A 16,747-nucleotide genomic window follows, 5' to 3' on the forward strand; every position below is an offset into this window, starting at 1 on the left:
ATTGAATGACCTGTTAGATTTTTTACTTCAAATTATGACTCTTTAAACTTCAAACACCATTTTTGTTGTGTGATTCCTATAACGTAATTTTTATGTTTAACCTAAAGATGTGCTCATTATAAGACAATGCATATGGACCAATTTTTTCACATAGACAACTGAAACACAGTAGTTGATATCTAAAATGTTGTATTTTACTTCTTATGTTATAATTTATGTTAGCATTATTCGTTTTTCAAGAACCAATTTAATTAATTTATCTTTGAAATTAAATTGATTAAATTACTTCAATTTTTTAAATTCAAAATTTTTATATTCAAAAGGTATTATGAATTGTAATTTTACTCTTATTAATATATAGAGTAATGAAAATATATATTTTAAAATTTTAGTTAAACTTTAAATTTTACGTAAGTTGAATCTTAAAAAGGACAAAAATATCACATTGATTGAAATAAACAGAGTAATGATTAGCTCACACGTCTTCATAAAAATTTAACTTTACTCCTTACATTTTGTTAAATGCATTGTATAGGAGAGTGAAAATTCCTTTACTCTGATCTTACTTTATAATTTTTGGACATCATATACCAAGGAGGAGGAATCGTGTAAGAATAGAATCACTCTATTTCCACAGAACAGGAACGTGTTCACACTCCTCAACTAATTTTATAGGTATATATTATCGTCTATCAACACAAATATGATATAATTTGGACAAATAGGACTATATTTCTCAACTAGACCATAAGAAAAGCAAATAATGCTCTTTATAAACATTTGTTTTTATCTTTTACAAAAAAATCAAACAAAAAGCACATGGCTGTTTTAGAAAGAGACATGATAGTTGAGCTCAAGACCTTTATCTATTTTGGTGAGGAAGTCGGCAAAAGTAACCATAGTTGTAATTTTGTTTTTATTATTACTTCTTTGAATGGACCTAAGTTGTTGGACAATTAATTCTTTTCTTTTTAAAATTATGTTTTCTTTTTAAAATAATTTTAATTATTTTTAATCTCAATTGATCATTTTAAAATAGTCTATACATTTGTAAAATAAAAAACATTTAAAAATGTGATCATTGTGTAGCTGGAAGCCAATATACGAGTTCAGTTTAACTCAATAATTGTCGCTAGATAAATAAATTAAGAGAAAGAGTAAATGTGAAATGAATGAAGAGAAATTAATTTCAGCATAAAAAACAAAAAATATCTTGCTGGAGAAGAGTTGCATGGATGACATGTAAGTCATGTAGTTATTAAATATGACATTTGACAAAATATATCCTGTTTTATTATTTAAGGCAATTTTATTTTATTTACTTTGGACTATTTTATTATTTCCCACTCATCTATTTATCATCATATCATATTCCTCCACCATTTTTTCTAATATAACAACAACAATGACATTGTTCAACAAAGATGCAAAGAGTTTCACTAAATTAATTTCAATTATTTGTTTCCTACAATTATCAGCTCTAAATGGACAACTTAGAGTTGGGTTTTATTCTGAAAGTTGTCATAATGTAGAGTCCATTGTTAGCTCTATGGTTAAAGAAGCTTCACAAAGAGAACCAAGAATGCCAGCCATCTTACTTCGACTCCATTTCCATGATTGCTTTGTCCAGGTTCTTTCTTATATTTTAAACCAAATTTTAGTATGTCAATTTTAACTCTTTTGATTTTCATGTTGGTTGGAAAATGAACTAGTATTTGCAATATGGTCTTGGGCATTTCTTGTTCTGAATTAGACCTAAGTGTCATATCTAAGTTAGGTTCATCTGGACATGAAAGATGTTAGAGTGGGTTAGACATTAATTGGTGATTAGACTTATGGTTTGTTTATATATGTATTTGAGCCATTTTTTTATGAGTTGAAGTATGGGGTTGAGTTAGACTTAAATATCATATCTTATATGGTATTGAAGTTCGAATTTTGACTGCATACTAGTCTATGCTTTAGTTGGGCTTGAACCTAAATAGGGTGTGTTAGAATTCCACATTGATTAAAAAATAGACCGATGATTTTTTTATATAGAATTGGATACTTTTTCTTACTAAGCTATTTTTTGTGGTTGAGTTAGAAAGAAGGTGATTACATTAATTTATATTATTTGTACCAATAACCTTCTTAATTCTTCTTTTTGAAATGTGTTAAAAGGGTTGTGATGGATCAATTTTGATTGATAATGTTAAAGAAGCTGAAAGAAATGCATTTGGTCATGAAGGGCTTGGAGGATTTGCTGAGATCCAAACAGCCAAAACTCAATTGGAAGTCCAATGTCCTGGTGTTGTATCTTGTGCTGATATTGTCGCTTTAGCTGCTAGAGATGCTGTTGTTATGGTAATGCTATACTATTTTTTAAAATTTTAGTTTTATGTATATATACGAGTTAAAATATTTTTTTTTTTATTTTTTACATGAGATACATTTATATAACCCTAAATAAAATTTCTGACTCCGTCAGACTGGTGGAGAATCTTATGAAGTAGAGACAGGTAGAAGAGATGGAAGAGTATCAGATTTGTCGTTTGCATCCAAAATGCCAGATGTGGATGACTCAATTGAAGTTCTCAAAGAAAAATTCAAAACCAAAGGCTTTACAGAAAAGGATCTTGTCATTTTGAGTGGTATGTATGATGATCATATAATTTTACACATACTCATTTTTATGATAAATATAAGTAACAAATAATAAGCCATCTATTCATTTTTCATATAAGTGAGGGTAAAAAACACAGTTACATTAGGCGGTAAACATTCAACATATCTCTAATTATTAGCAACAATCAATTAGGAATTTTTCGATGTTTAACTAAAGATTTCAGGTTCAAATTCCAGAAATAAATTAGAGAATTCTTGATAGGAAGTGTTTCCTTCTTAAATAAATCTTACGCTATGCAAATTTAAATTAGTCAACTCAGACTAGAAGATATTAGCTATTAGATGATTATACAAAATATAACTGACACTTAAAGTATCATAAATATTTGACCAAGACTAAAAGTGCAAAACTGCTAGAATATATTTAACGTAACGGACCACACTTTGAACATAGTCTCTAACACATACATTTTGTTTTCTAGCTACAACAATATCATACATTTTTGTCACTTTATTATAACTTTTGACATGTTAAAAGTTTAAACATCTTCTAATCCTGACTCAGCCTCTGTGTTAAACATCTTGCGCAGGGGCACATACAATTGGCACAACAGCTTGTTTTTTCATGCCTAAAAGATTATACAACTTCACTGGAAAATCAGATGCAGATCCATCTATCAATCCTAAATTCCTCCCAGAATTAAGAAGCAAATGTCCCAAAAATGGGGACGTAAACGTTCGAATATCGCTCGATAACCTTAGTGAAAGGAAATTTGATGATCAAATAATGCACAACATAAAGAATGGATTTGCAGTTATAGCATCAGATGCAAGGCTTTATGATGATAATATTACAAAAGCAGTGGTTGATTCTTATCTTGAGATTACAGAGAAATTAAATCCTAATTCATCTTCATTTGGGACTGATTTTGGTTTAGCAATGGTGAAGTTGGGAAGGCTTGAGGTGAAGACTGGATTACTAGGAGAGATTAGAAAGGTTTGTAATTCTTTTAATAAAATGTAGTAGTTTATAACATTTATGAGTTATGGTATTACTTACTCAATTAAGGTTGGAGATCATATAGTATAAGTAGTACATTTTAATTAGTATTAATAGAATGTTAAAATTGAAGTTATGTATAGTTTATATGTATGTTTGATGTATTAATCTTAGACGCTAACATAATAGTTATTTTGAAGAAATAAAGGGTGTCAAAAGAATAAATAAATTTGGAGCATGACTTATTCAGTATGCCTCCCATCAAATAAATAAAAATTTGAGCATGCCTTAATAACACGGTATAAAATTTTAAAACATGTTCATAATATCATTGAGGTACTAAACTACTAGCGATTCAAGTATTTTAATTAATAAAAAAGAATGTAAAATAATTGAACTATGTGTATTGAAGTTTGGATTTTATAGCTTTAAGTTATTATGATCTCTTAAAGTTGTTCCTATAAAATATTTTTTAATAATCATTAAAAAATAAAATATAATATATACATTCGTGGTGATATGACAACGATTAAAAGAAGACAAGTGCCATCAACATCCAACTTTAAGAGGCTATTAGTGACTTATGTCGATGCTATATAATTATGTATGAGTAATTCATATGTATTTTCTTCGTTTCATGTTACTTAATACTCATTGACGATAAAACTTGACACCTATTGACTTGACATATTTTTTTAAGAAAATTTTAATTAAATATATGTATTTTCTAATTAATCTTATTATTAATATTTTAAAACTTTAATTTAATAATAATTATTTTATACTAAAAATAATATAATAAAAACAAATCTTTTAGGACCCATTTGACCACAAATATATTTGAGAAAAGCTTGAGAAATGATGTTTGGCCGTACAACTTGTCACTACTTAATAAATATATTTATCAAATATCTCAAGTTCCCATACTAGAAAAACTAGTATTTGAGTCAAGTTCTAATATTTGAGAATTTTTAAAAATGAAAAAATTACTCCAAATTTTTATATTTTAAAAAAAAATATACCTATCATTAATTAATTCCAACGGTATTTATCTACCAAATTACTCCATTAATAGTTGATAACAAGACTGAGAAAAAAGAACAATTTATTTTTAATGAGTAATAATTCATTTTGAATCAGTGATAAATTTGAATATTCGATTAATACATTTTTCATATTGTTAATTGTTATTGATTATTCTCTATTATGTTATAAAATTATTTTTTAATGGAACATGTTATTTATAAAATGATATTACAAACTTAAAGATATTTCTAATATTTTTTAAAAGTTATGGGTAAAAATAATGGAAGCTCCCAATATTTGATAATTTGAACCAAATTTGCTAAAATACACCATTAAAGTACAACGTGCACGGCTTCCATTTCCATCTTCTTCGTTGCGTTTACATTTTAACACTCACCTCACTGCTCTGTTCTGCTCAGTAGCAACAACAATGGCAAGCATACACAGCAGCAAGACCAGGCCTTTCGCTTCACACCACACTGTAACCCCATGCACTCGCACCCATCAGATCGGTGCTCTAGCTCTCGTCATCATCACTTTCTTCCTCACCAGAATCTTCGACCAGTCATTCAATTCCTCTTCCTTCTCAACCCCTACTTCTGGACAATACAGATCCAAGAACGATGTCGTACGGTTCTCCGATTCCGGTGGGTCCATCTTTTGGCCACAACGTGGGTATGGCACCCATCTTTCCCTGAAGATTTATGTGTATGATGAGAATGAAATTGATGGGTTAAAACACTTGTTGTATGGCCGTGATGGGAAGATTTCGCCTGATTCTTGTGTTAAAGGCCAATGGGGTACTCAGGTAATTACCCATTTTTTCCAGTATTATGAGAAACTTGTTCAAGTTAAATTGACAGGAAGTGGCGATTTGCTGTTATTTTTTGTTCATATGAATAAATATTTGCTTGAATATTATTCTGCCTATATCAGATTAGATTTGGGAAATGTTAGATTTTTTTAGGATAATCAAGTATTTTAGTGTAATGTAGTAGAAGTTAATCATTTTAAGTTTAACTTATTTGGTTGCCATTTTGGTTTTCAAGAACTTGGATGAATTTGTGTTGGTAGACCAGATCAATAGCAGCTTCACCCATTGATTTTTTTTGCAACTTCTAGCATATTGAGCTCGCTAACATCCACATATTAGTGAGAAAATGGCGAATCATCAAGGAAGTTATCGTTTTGTTTTAATCATGTATTAGCTATCTTAGAATGAAGATGCTTTAGAGTAGTTATGATTTTGAGGGCATGATTTAATATTAGTTGTTACAATGTAGATGTGGTTATCGAGAGCTAGTAGCAAAACTAGGTAGCGTGAAATAACTTTCAGTGTGAAGTCAGATCACTGATAAGACTAGTGCCTTGGGTGCAAGAGAATTTTTCATAAGTTGGAATGAAGAGCCTGCATTTTTCCCACTTATCGAAGTTCGGTTATTACATTATCAAACATATCGAAGTCCAATTGTTGTCAAACATTACTTTTTCCATGTCTAACAATGAGGGTTAATATCTAAGAGTCAAAGTGGTGTGAGGTGGTTGTATAATTTGTAATTCTCTTCTTTTCGAATTTTAAGTCTTTGTTGCAAAGGAAGGGAGACTGAAAAAGGAGAAAACAGAAAAGGATCTTAAGGGAGCATATCTGTTTTCTTCATTTGCTTAAGAGACGTCTGAGGAACTATCAAGGAAAAGCACATTTGTCCCTCAACTTGTGAAGCGACTTGAAGTCCTTCCTTGTAGTTCTCTATCTTCATTTGAGAATTACTTGTAAAGTTTCTTGACTACTTGAGATCCTGTTCAGCCTTTCTACTCCAAATCTACTCCGGCCGTGGAGAAAAATCTGGAAAACAAAGCTCCTTGTAGGGTTAATTTTTCTGTCTAGTTAGTTGCAAAGGAAGCCTGCCTAACCCAATACAATCCCCAAAGGAGAGGCTACCAGATGTGCACAAGATGTCCACTTTGTGAAGGTTAAGTGGAAGTCAAGCGTCTGTTCTTGCACTGTCACTTCACACATCAAATGTGGCCACTCTTCTTCAATACCTTAACATTAAAACCAATCCTTGACTTTCTGAAGATTTGGCACAGTAAAAAGACCTCAGCGAGGCAATTATCAGTATTTGGCATTCCATCCCAGCAGCTATATGGTGGACTCATTGGAGGGAATCAGGGAAAGAAACCATACAGTTTTTGAAGGCAAATTTGAAAATATCATTACCCTTAAGCATAGTTGTATACTTTTGCTTCATTTTTGGTGCAAGTTGGCATTGTAAATGACGTCGAAGCCATTCTTCATTTCTTCAGTACTTTACAGTATATGTGACTGCAAATCCTCAGCTTAGTCTCCAAATCATCACTTTCTTACGGATGGAATAAATTGTTCTTTACTTGTCAAAAAAAGTTCTCTATCTTTATTTTTTGGAACTGGTAACTTGTATGTATAAATAAACAAAACAGTACATGGGTTGTACTGAAACTATAATTACAATTGAGATTCTAAGGTCAACAGAATCCTCAGAATAAGTCTGTTTACACCAAAACAAAAAAGCAGAAGGCAATTCTGTTTGATCTTGTGCACTGAGTTACTCAAAACACCTGGAATTCCTTTCTTTCCAGACTGTCCACCAAATGCTTGCAGGGACATTTCTCCATCTACTCCTGTCTTCTGCCTGAACTCCTGCTTCCTCTCAACTATGTAAAACTTCAGTGACCTTTTCGGGCATTATCCGTTTGATTCTTCTGATGAAAGTGATATCCCATCCATGCTCTGTCCTTATTTCTGCCATGGTCTTATGTTGATGCACCACTAAGTTGAATATGTCTGGGAATCTCTCAAGAAGACTAGTTCTCTATCTTTATTTGGAAATCAATAAAGAGGTTTCAATATTTTCTTCCTTTTATTTATTTTTCTTTATTTCAATTCCTTAACTTCAAAAGTTCTAGTGACAAAGATGACTCGTTGTATCAATAAATTTCTCCGTCTATGCAAGGTACTGCTAGAATTTACTCTCCACTTTTTCTTCAAACTATGGATAAATCTGAGTATTTTTATTTTGGCTCCTTTTTCTTGAGGGAAACATAAGTAAAAGCCTGCAAGTATTACATTGTTGCCACCCAATAATAGCATGAAAATTTTCACTACTAGGCTTCTTGTTATAGACCCTTGTAGTCTGGCCTTTCCCTGGACCCCGCGCATAGCGGGAACTTAGTGCATCGGCATTCCCTTTTTAGGCTTCTTGTTATAGTTTTGAATTTAACTATCTAATACTTCTATATCTTATTCTTTTGATGTGTCTGTAGGTTAAGATACATAAGATGCTTTTGCAGTCAAGGTTCCGGACCAGAAAGAAAGAAGAGGCAGACCTTTTCTTTGTGCCTGCTTATCCTAAGTGTGTTCGAGTGATGGGCGGACTGAATGACAAAGAGATTAATCAGACCTATGTGAAGGTAGTAAAATTCAGGACCTTAAAATTACATTTCAAAAAACTTTCTAAGTTCTATTTATTGCTATAGTTGAATAATTGAGATATTTTGCTTGGCTTTAGAGCTTCAATTGAAATGTCACTGTATCCATTTCCTCTCATATATTCGTTTTCCTTATGTATGATCTTCTCTCTCTCTCTCAACCTTTTGCTTGCAGGTCCTAAGTCAAATGCCATATTTCAGGTTATCTGGTGGCCGCAACCACATATTTGTCTTCCCAAGGTATAAGTTGTCATATGGAGATATTTTAAACTCATGGATAGGAAAGATGACCCAATGACGTATGGAATTTGTAAGAGCTGGTAAATGAATATGACAGGCATAGCGAAGTTCTGCATGGGATTAGATGTAGATATAAAGCCACAACCTCAAAGTTGCAATCCGATAAAAATATCGCCTAATGGTAGTTGTGCTGCATTTGTCAAAACTGCCATTTGAATAAGGCAGGAATAACTACCTTATGAACTGGGATGTAGATGTGAAGCACAACTTCAATGGTGCAGTCAGATAAAATATTGATCATCCATTGTTACCTGTGCTAAATGCTGTTGCAAATAGACGTGCAACTAAATTTCTCTCAGTAGCATTTTCAATTGAAAGAATTACACTTTTTCTAATGCGTGTTACTTTTGCTGAACTGCAGTGGTGCTGGAGCTCATTTATTTAAATCGTGGGCGACATACTTGAATCGGTCTATAATACTTACCCCTGAGGTAAGGTCTTACAAACTGTTAGTCTATAATCCTTACCCCTCATATGCAGTCGTAGAAGATGTCTCATGGATTGCTGTGCTGTCATTCACTATGCAGTGATCAATTTTTTTTCTGTCTCTCATGGAATCTCAACTCGCTCTCACTGTCTGTATGTTGTTTCCATGGTCGGTTCATTGTGACAATTTAATATATCATGCACAGAACCTGCCTAAAGAAAATATATTATAAGCTTTCTGTCTAGAGATATGAGGCTATTAGCAGGTTCTTCAAGTTATTCTCTATGTTTGTTGTCTTAACATGCTTGCATATATCATGCCTGTTATCTCCAATAAGTTAATTCTCATTCAGTCTTCCATGTTGAGGAATATCATTGCATCTAATGCAGGGGGATCGCACAGATAAAAGAGATACTAGTGCCTTTAATACATGGAAAGATATTATCATACCTGGAAACATTGATGATGGGATGACTACTCATGGCTCTAGGATAGTTGAGCCTTTGCCTTTGTCAAAGAGGAAACATTTAGCGAACTATTTAGGTCGAGCACAAGGAAAGGTGGGTCGCCTTCGGTTGATAGAACTCTCGAAGCAGTACCCAGACAAGGTAAGCTTCTTCTCGTCTCCATTGATGCATGTAGCTTCACATCTTGGTTGAGAATGATGGCTTCACTGGCAAAAAATGTTTTACTCAATGTCTAGTATAAGAATCATCATTTTACTCTATGTGATGTCCTGTTTAAGTTCTTCCAGTTTCTCACATCTCCCTTAACTGGTCCCAGCCAATACATCTCACCGGTGTATCTTCAGTTGAAATGGGTTGTTGAATTAATTGTATGGTGAATATCTCTGAAGTAGTTTTCTCCAATGGGAAAATTTTCTGTACCTCCCAAAAGATATAATCATTCACAAAAATCCTGAACCCTCATATTTTTCTCAAATCTGTGTCAAATTTCATCTTCCACTGCTACTGCCTTAGGTTAGTGATAACAACCTTTGTCCTATATGTTGATAACATAAGCGTCGCTAAGTGTGTCAAGCAGTATTCTGTTGATTCATTACCAGGTACATGGATTTCTCAGTTTATCTGCATGTGTGAGAATCCTTTAGTTCTCCAAAACCACTGATTATATTTGCTTCCAGCTGAGTTCCATATAATGTCTTTTTTGTCCAAAAGATGGTCTTTTTGATTCTATCAACAGTTGGAATGTCCAGAATTGAAATTCAGTGGTCCTGACAAGCTAGGAAGGAAGGAATATTTTGAACATCTCCGCAATGCCAAGTTCTGCCTGGCTCCACGTGGTGAATCATCATGGACGCTTCGCTTTTATGAGTCCTTCTTTGTGGTTAGTCTCTCATATCTTGTGTGCATGACTAAATTTTGTCAAATTGCACTTTCCTAAGCTGTTTTATGCTATTGTTGTGTTAAACAGGAATGTGTTCCAGTAATCCTATCGGACCAAGCAGAATTACCATTTCAGAATGTGATAGACTATTCTCAGATATCAATCAAATGGCCATCCACTCATATAGGAACTGAACTATTGGACTACCTAGAATCAATACCGGGTCTGCACACTGCCTATTATTGTTCTAGTATCTTGCGTTAAAGATAGTAGCCAATCGATTTATGACACAACTTTCTTTCATTCTCAGATAAAGACATCGAAGAAATGATAGCTAGGGGTCAAAAGATCAGGTGCTTGTTCGCTTATACACCCGAGTCTGATTCCTGCTCTGCATTTAATGCAATTATGTGGGAACTGCAGAGAAAAGTAAGGCAATTCCACCAGTCATCAGGAACTTTCTGGTTCCATAATAGAACTATAGTCAATAGAAATTTGGTGGAATTCAGCAAGTGGAAACCACCCATGCCTCTGCCTTGAACACGTTTTTAACGACTTGTAGATCAATTGTGCTTTTGTTATAGTCGCATCTGTAATTGTTCCAGAGCTATAAAGAAAATCTCACTAACTAATCGTATTATTTGTTAACCCTGATAAAAGAAATTTGCACTTTCTTTTTTTCGTGTTTTCTCCTGATGTATAGGTTGTCATTTGTCAAAGGAATTGTGGTTCCTTAGGCTATTCTGAAGACTATAATGTTAAGCTCCTCTGTTTACTAGTTTTTGATATGTATCTTCATATGATTATTGTGTTTCGTCCACTGCACTATTTTGGTTTCTTTTATTAGTTTTTATAGTTTCTTCATTATTTTCTTCTTTATACTTGGAATTGGCTTGCGTACACTATCCTCTATAGACCCCATTTGTGAGATTTCATTAGATATGTTGTTGTAATATATATAAATTTATTTGATTCTATTCAGTGTTACTTTTGGTTTCCTTCACAAAATATAAAAACTTGTCTTAATTATTTGGTACTGTTAAGTCATCTATTTATATTGATACCTCTGACTATATTTAAGTAAATCTCATAATTTGATAAGATGCGGTTTCTAAAATACGACATTTTTCACCAAAATTTGCAGAATTGTAATAACCACAAAAATATGGTTTTTATTGGTGAGCCGCAAGTGACAAGTGAATAAGTGATAACATGTAAAGCCAGAACTTTCAAGAACTTTATTCGATGACGCAAAAACCAAATCTTTAAATCAGTGCCACCACAACCACAAAAAATCTCAAGACATTCCAAACTCTGTGGACCTCAGCTTTTGCAAGGTGTAAACCCAATCAAAAGCTCTTTTCAGTTTAGGAGGAAGAATTCATAATATAAGTTTAAAGGACAACCCAACAACATAATCAAAGAGGCTTCAATCTGATAACTGAAGTTCCCCATATTGCATAGTTTTTTTTGGTCACAAACCGCATTTCTTTCTCGGTTGGGAGGAAATGGGGACATTTGTATACAGCAGTAGCTGCCTTTCTTGGAAAAATCTGTGCAGACAGATGAATCCCTCTCACCATGTGGTTCCGCGTGGTGTTCCAGAAAAAGGGTGTTCAAGAATTAAAGCTGCTGCTTGTTCTAAAGAAGATGCTCGTATGAACCGGGATAGTGAGATATCTGCAGGCTCATTGAATAGGAGGTCAGCTATTATATCTGGTGCTTCTTTGATTTCATCAGTACTGCTTTTTCCTGGAGAGGGATCTGCTGTAATTAAACAAGGTCTCCTAGCAGGGAGAGTTCCTGGACTGTCTGAACCAGATGAAGAAGGTTAGTCTCATATTTAACACTGCAATAAGCCTATTGATATTTTCATGAGTGATGTTGATAAACATGGACAATTAGTAGACTCTTACTAAGTCAATTGGTATTGTTCATAGCTTTGGATTGCAACAAAAGATTTTCTCTAAGCTGGAAAATGCATGTTGACACAGACTACATCCACATAACGAAAGAACACTTGTTCAACGTGTAATCTTATCAAAAACACATAAATCCAGCAACACTTCCTTACATTATTGGAATTCTTAGTGTCTTTTTCGTTTTCCAAGTAAACGTTCATCTTAACAAGGACAAAATTGCTCAGGCAGGTTGGAGGACATACCGAAGACCGGATGACAAGTCAGGTGGACATGGTGTTGGATGGAGTCCTATGATTCCTTATACTTTTTCCGTGCCTGATAAATGGGAAGAGGTAGGAATCCATTTATTCACAACTGCACGTATTTCAGTAGACAATGTCAGAGAAATTACCTTTAAGCTTGATATTAATCAACTTTGCATGATTGGACTTACCTTAATCAGGTCCACTTTTGATGTTTTCATCTGTTGAACAGGTCCCTGTGTCAATTGCTGATCTAGGTGGTACAGAGATCGACTTGAGATTCGCAAATCCCAAAGAAGGGAGAGTCATTGTAATTGTCGCTCCTGTAAAAAGATTTTCAGATGGTGAGCATCTCATGTTTTTACTTCCTTCTATTCTAGTAATGAAGCTAAGAACTAAAACAAAAAATGATCTTAGGTGAACATATGGATGAACGTGTAAAACATACTAACAAATAAATATAATCAACTCAATTTGTCTCTAATGGATTCAATCTTGGTGGTATTCTACTCAAAATATGATGTAGAAATTGGTGAAGAAGCTACCATAGAACAAATTGGACCACCAGATAAAGTGATTAGCGCATTTGGGCCTGAAGTCATTGGAGAGAATGTTGAAGGTAAAGTCTTAAGATCTGAAGTAGCAGAGCATGAGGGAAGAACATATTACCAGTTTGAATTAGAGCCACCACATGTAATGATCACAGCAACAGCTGCTGGAAATCGCCTATACTTGTTCAATGTTACTGGAAATGGTAAGAACCAAATCAACACTTTCTATCTTCAGAATATCTGCTATTATCAATTGTTCAAATCCTACAACTCGCTGTGATTTCACAGGTCTTCAATGGAAAAGGTATTACAAAGATTTGAGAAAGATCGCTGAGTCTTTCAGGGTTGTGTAATTTACACATCTACCCCATGCGTGATAGCACCTTAGCAGAGGTGGAATGCACAAGGAAGAAGAGTCGGTCACTATAATCACAATTATTTATAAGAATGCCACATCACCTCTAGTAGTATATACAGTTAAGTATGTGAGAGGAGAATTTCCTCTAGAATGAGTTTTGTAACAAATTTTAGCTACCTATGATTATTGTAAACTGTTTACGTTACCAATATTACAAGTCTTCAGAAGGCACCTCTTCTGGATTGATCGCGACATCAGGCATTGATAGCTCTGTTTGATTGTCACTACAATCACCTCAACATTGTTTTAGTATCATGTTTTAGAAGTTTATGCTGTCAATACTTGCATAAAACTAGTCTCTGGTCCATCGAGCATGACCACACTACACCCTGGTGTCTTCTGAGACCCTTTATTTGACAAGGCAAACCTCATCCTTTCAGCTTTCTCCCACCTTTCAGCAGCAGCATATATATTTGAAAAAATCACATAATGTGCATCATCACCGGAATCACTAATGTAGTTCAATTTTCTGACTTCTTTCAGCACATTTTCCACCACATCTGTGTCCGAGTGAACCCGACATGCTCCAAGCAGAGCCCCTAAAACTGTGTCATTTGGTGTGACAGGCATCCCTTTTATCAAGTCACAAGCCTCCTCTAATCTTCCAGCCCTTCCCAAAAGGTCTACAAGACAACCATAATGCTTGATGCTTGCCGTCAATGCATATTTCTCCATCCTGGAGAAGATCTCTAAACCTTCCTCCACAAATCCACCATGGGCACAAGCCGATAGCACTGAGAGAAATGTTATATCATTAGGTTTCACTCCTGAACTAGCCATTCTATCAAAAAAATTAATTGCCTCCACACAGTGGCCATGGTTAGCAAAACCAGATATTAGTGAGTTCCAAGCAGCATCATTCTTCTTAACCAACATTCCTTCAAAAATCAATCTGGCGTTACTTAAATCCCCACATTTTGCATACATGTCAACCAACCCATTAAGAACATATTCATTCAATTCAATCCCTTTCCGAATTATCATTTCATGTATATCCTTGCCAACATCCAGTAAAGCCAACTGGGCACAAGCCGATAAAACACTAACTACAGTAACCTCATCTGGTTCAAGACCCTCATCTTGCATTTTTGTAAATGCTTCCAAGGCTTCTTCACACAACCCATTTTGTGTATAACCACATATCAATGAATTCCAATTCACCAAGTTCTTCATACTCATCCTATCAAATATGGCCTCGGCACTCTTAACATCACCCTTCTTAAAATAACCAGAAACCATCGACGACCAGACATAAAAATTCCTTGTTGGCATAATCTCAAACAATTCCCTTGCAGCATCCATATCCCCATTACTAGTATACCCATCAACCATCACACTCCATGTAACAACATTCCTCAACTCATCTGGTACCCGGTCAAAAAAACTCCTAGCCAGCAGCATATCTCCATTCCTCGCATACCCATCAATCATTTCATTCCAAGTCACAATTGTCTTCTCAGACATATTCTCAAACAATAAAAAAGCAGTCTTTATATCACCATTCTTTATACATCCTCCTATCATAGCATTCCATGTAATCACATTTCTTTCAGGCATATAATCAAACATTTTCCGGGCACTCCCAATTTCACCACATTTCCCATACATATCCAATAACGCAGTCCCCACCATTACATTACAATCAAATCCCGATTTCACAGATTCAGCATGTAAGGCTTTGCCAAGGCTAAGCATTGAAAGTGAGGCACATGCCTTTAGCACCAAAGGAACAACACCCATTATAAAACTTCCATTCATACGATTATGGGTATATGTTAAAAGGGCTTCTTTGAATTTTCCTTGAGATATGCAGTTCTTTATACTGTAAGACCAATTCTTTAACGGGTTTGTGATCATTTCTGAGTTCTTGAGAAGCAAGGATAAAGTTCAAGTTTCTTGCTTTCACTGCCATTAACTGACTCGCAAAATATGTCTCTTTTGTGTTTTAGTCCTTATATTTTCTGATAACTATATTTATGGTCCTTAATCTATTTCAAATTACTCTATGAAATTACCTAAATAGAGTGACAAAGATATGGATTACATATTATAATTAATTCTAATTAATTTGGAATCAAGACATAATTAAATAATGGCGAAATGGTCCGGTGGACCCTTATACTTATATCAGTTTGTATTTTGAACCTTTCTACTTACACCTTTGTCATCTGGGCCCTTAAACTCAATAAAACACAATTTAACAAACCCCTCTGACCGTTGACCAGACTTATGTGGCAGTAAGATGTCTGAGTTGGCAAAAGTGTGTAACTACACGCCTATTAAGGCGAGTGAGGAGCATTTTTACTTAAAAAATATTTAAAATTATAAAAAAATAATTTTTTTAAATCATTAATTAAAAAACTCCTTCTACTTCACCCATTACACCTCATTTTCAGCCATATTCATCCCTTGCCCAACCCTTTTTTCTTTTTTTCCAAAATCTATTTTTCGGCTAGATATGGTGTGTTGGCTGTTGGTTTTGTGAGGTTGGAGAAGGAAAGGAAAATGGTTGTGACGTGTGGCGGAGATGAAGGCAGGTAAAGGAAGGAATATGAGTGGTTTCGCCGGCAACAATGACGACGACGGCGATGGTTTGGGTCATGAAACAATGGGAATGGGAGGAACTATAATGGGTAGATTTCGACGAGTTTCACGGCATAGGTTGGTGTGAAATTGTATTTGTAAGCAATTTGGGGTGTGAGGATTACGAAAAGGTTGGCCAGATCTGGTTGTGCGGTGGCCAAATCTGATTTTGCAGTGGTTTAGGTTGTTGTTACTGTGGAGGTTGGAGGAGTAAAGAAAAGTAGTGATGGTGTGCGGCGGAGATTAAGATGGGTGAGGGAGAAAGTATATGTCATTTCGCCGGAAAAAATGGCGACGACGCCGGCGATGTTTGGTCGTGAAATAGGGAGAATTAGAAATGCCAATAATAAATTAAAATGTTATTATTTTACATTTTATTAAATAATTTTGGTTAATAATTTTAAAAAATAGTTATGAAATAATTATGATGTGGCATTAATATATCTGACGTGGATATGACATGTCAATTATATAAAGGAGAGTGAGCTACACACATGGTTGGAGGGGCTTAAAAGTCTCATTTTAATTGAGTTTAAGGGTTCAGATGACAAAGGTGTAAGTAGAAGGGTTTAGAATACAAACTAATACAAGTATAAGGATTCACCAGACCATTTTGCCTTAAATAATTGTTTTGTACAAAATGCGCATTGGGTAAATCCCCACGACTAAATAGATTTCCTTTGCCCTTCCCTTTGCTTGAGCACTTTGTGTGCACCCATTGTGTAATAGATTGTCTCTGCCCATGCCCTTCGCGTGAGCACTCTGTGCGGATAAAATTTCCATTGCCTAATAATCTGCAAATCACACATGAGATGTAAACGACATTAAGCAAGATCTATGCAATAAACTAGATTCAAAA

At 34.4% G+C, this 16,747-nt stretch overlaps 4 protein-coding genes across 4 annotated transcripts; 3 read left to right on the forward strand and 1 right to left on the reverse strand.

Moving 5' to 3' along the window:
- The first annotated feature begins 1,389 nt into the window (after positions 1 to 1,389).
- LOC125833922 (peroxidase 43-like) lies at positions 1,390 to 3,632 on the forward strand. The gene is made up of 4 exons (XM_049513082.1): positions 1,390 to 1,630; positions 2,164 to 2,346; positions 2,471 to 2,633; positions 3,198 to 3,632. The coding sequence occupies exons 1-4, from the start codon at positions 1,406 to 1,408 to the stop codon at positions 3,629 to 3,631; spliced, it is 1,005 nt and encodes a 334-aa protein (XP_049369039.1). The 5' UTR covers positions 1,390 to 1,405; the 3' UTR covers position 3,632.
- Positions 3,633 to 4,982: 1,350 nt separating this feature from the next.
- LOC125833910 (probable glucuronosyltransferase Os03g0107900) lies at positions 4,983 to 10,986 on the forward strand. The gene is made up of 8 exons (XM_049513066.1): positions 4,983 to 5,441; positions 7,934 to 8,080; positions 8,274 to 8,338; positions 8,760 to 8,829; positions 9,215 to 9,433; positions 10,029 to 10,172; positions 10,260 to 10,395; positions 10,483 to 10,986. The coding sequence occupies exons 1-8, from the start codon at positions 5,064 to 5,066 to the stop codon at positions 10,710 to 10,712; spliced, it is 1,389 nt and encodes a 462-aa protein (XP_049369023.1). The 5' UTR covers positions 4,983 to 5,063; the 3' UTR covers positions 10,713 to 10,986.
- A 438-nt stretch (positions 10,987 to 11,424) lies between these two features.
- Positions 11,425 to 13,497, forward strand: LOC125833925 (psbP domain-containing protein 4, chloroplastic). Its single transcript, XM_049513084.1, has 5 exons — positions 11,425 to 12,002; positions 12,323 to 12,426; positions 12,569 to 12,680; positions 12,863 to 13,090; positions 13,176 to 13,497. The coding sequence occupies exons 1-5, from the start codon at positions 11,681 to 11,683 to the stop codon at positions 13,238 to 13,240; spliced, it is 831 nt and encodes a 276-aa protein (XP_049369041.1). The 5' UTR covers positions 11,425 to 11,680; the 3' UTR covers positions 13,241 to 13,497.
- Positions 13,491 to 15,187, reverse strand: LOC125833908 (pentatricopeptide repeat-containing protein At3g21470). Its single transcript, XM_049513063.1, has one exon. It carries the CDS (start codon positions 15,160 to 15,162, stop codon positions 13,573 to 13,575), a length of 1,590 nt encoding a protein of 529 aa, XP_049369020.1. The 5' UTR covers positions 15,163 to 15,187; the 3' UTR covers positions 13,491 to 13,572.
- Positions 15,188 to 16,747: the final 1,560 nt, after the last annotated feature.

Source organism: Solanum verrucosum, unplaced genomic scaffold (genome assembly GCF_900185275.1).
Source record: "Solanum verrucosum unplaced genomic scaffold, falcon-dt-bn FXZP01000108.1, whole genome shotgun sequence".
NCBI classification, from domain to species: domain Eukaryota; kingdom Viridiplantae; phylum Streptophyta; class Magnoliopsida; order Solanales; family Solanaceae; genus Solanum; species Solanum verrucosum.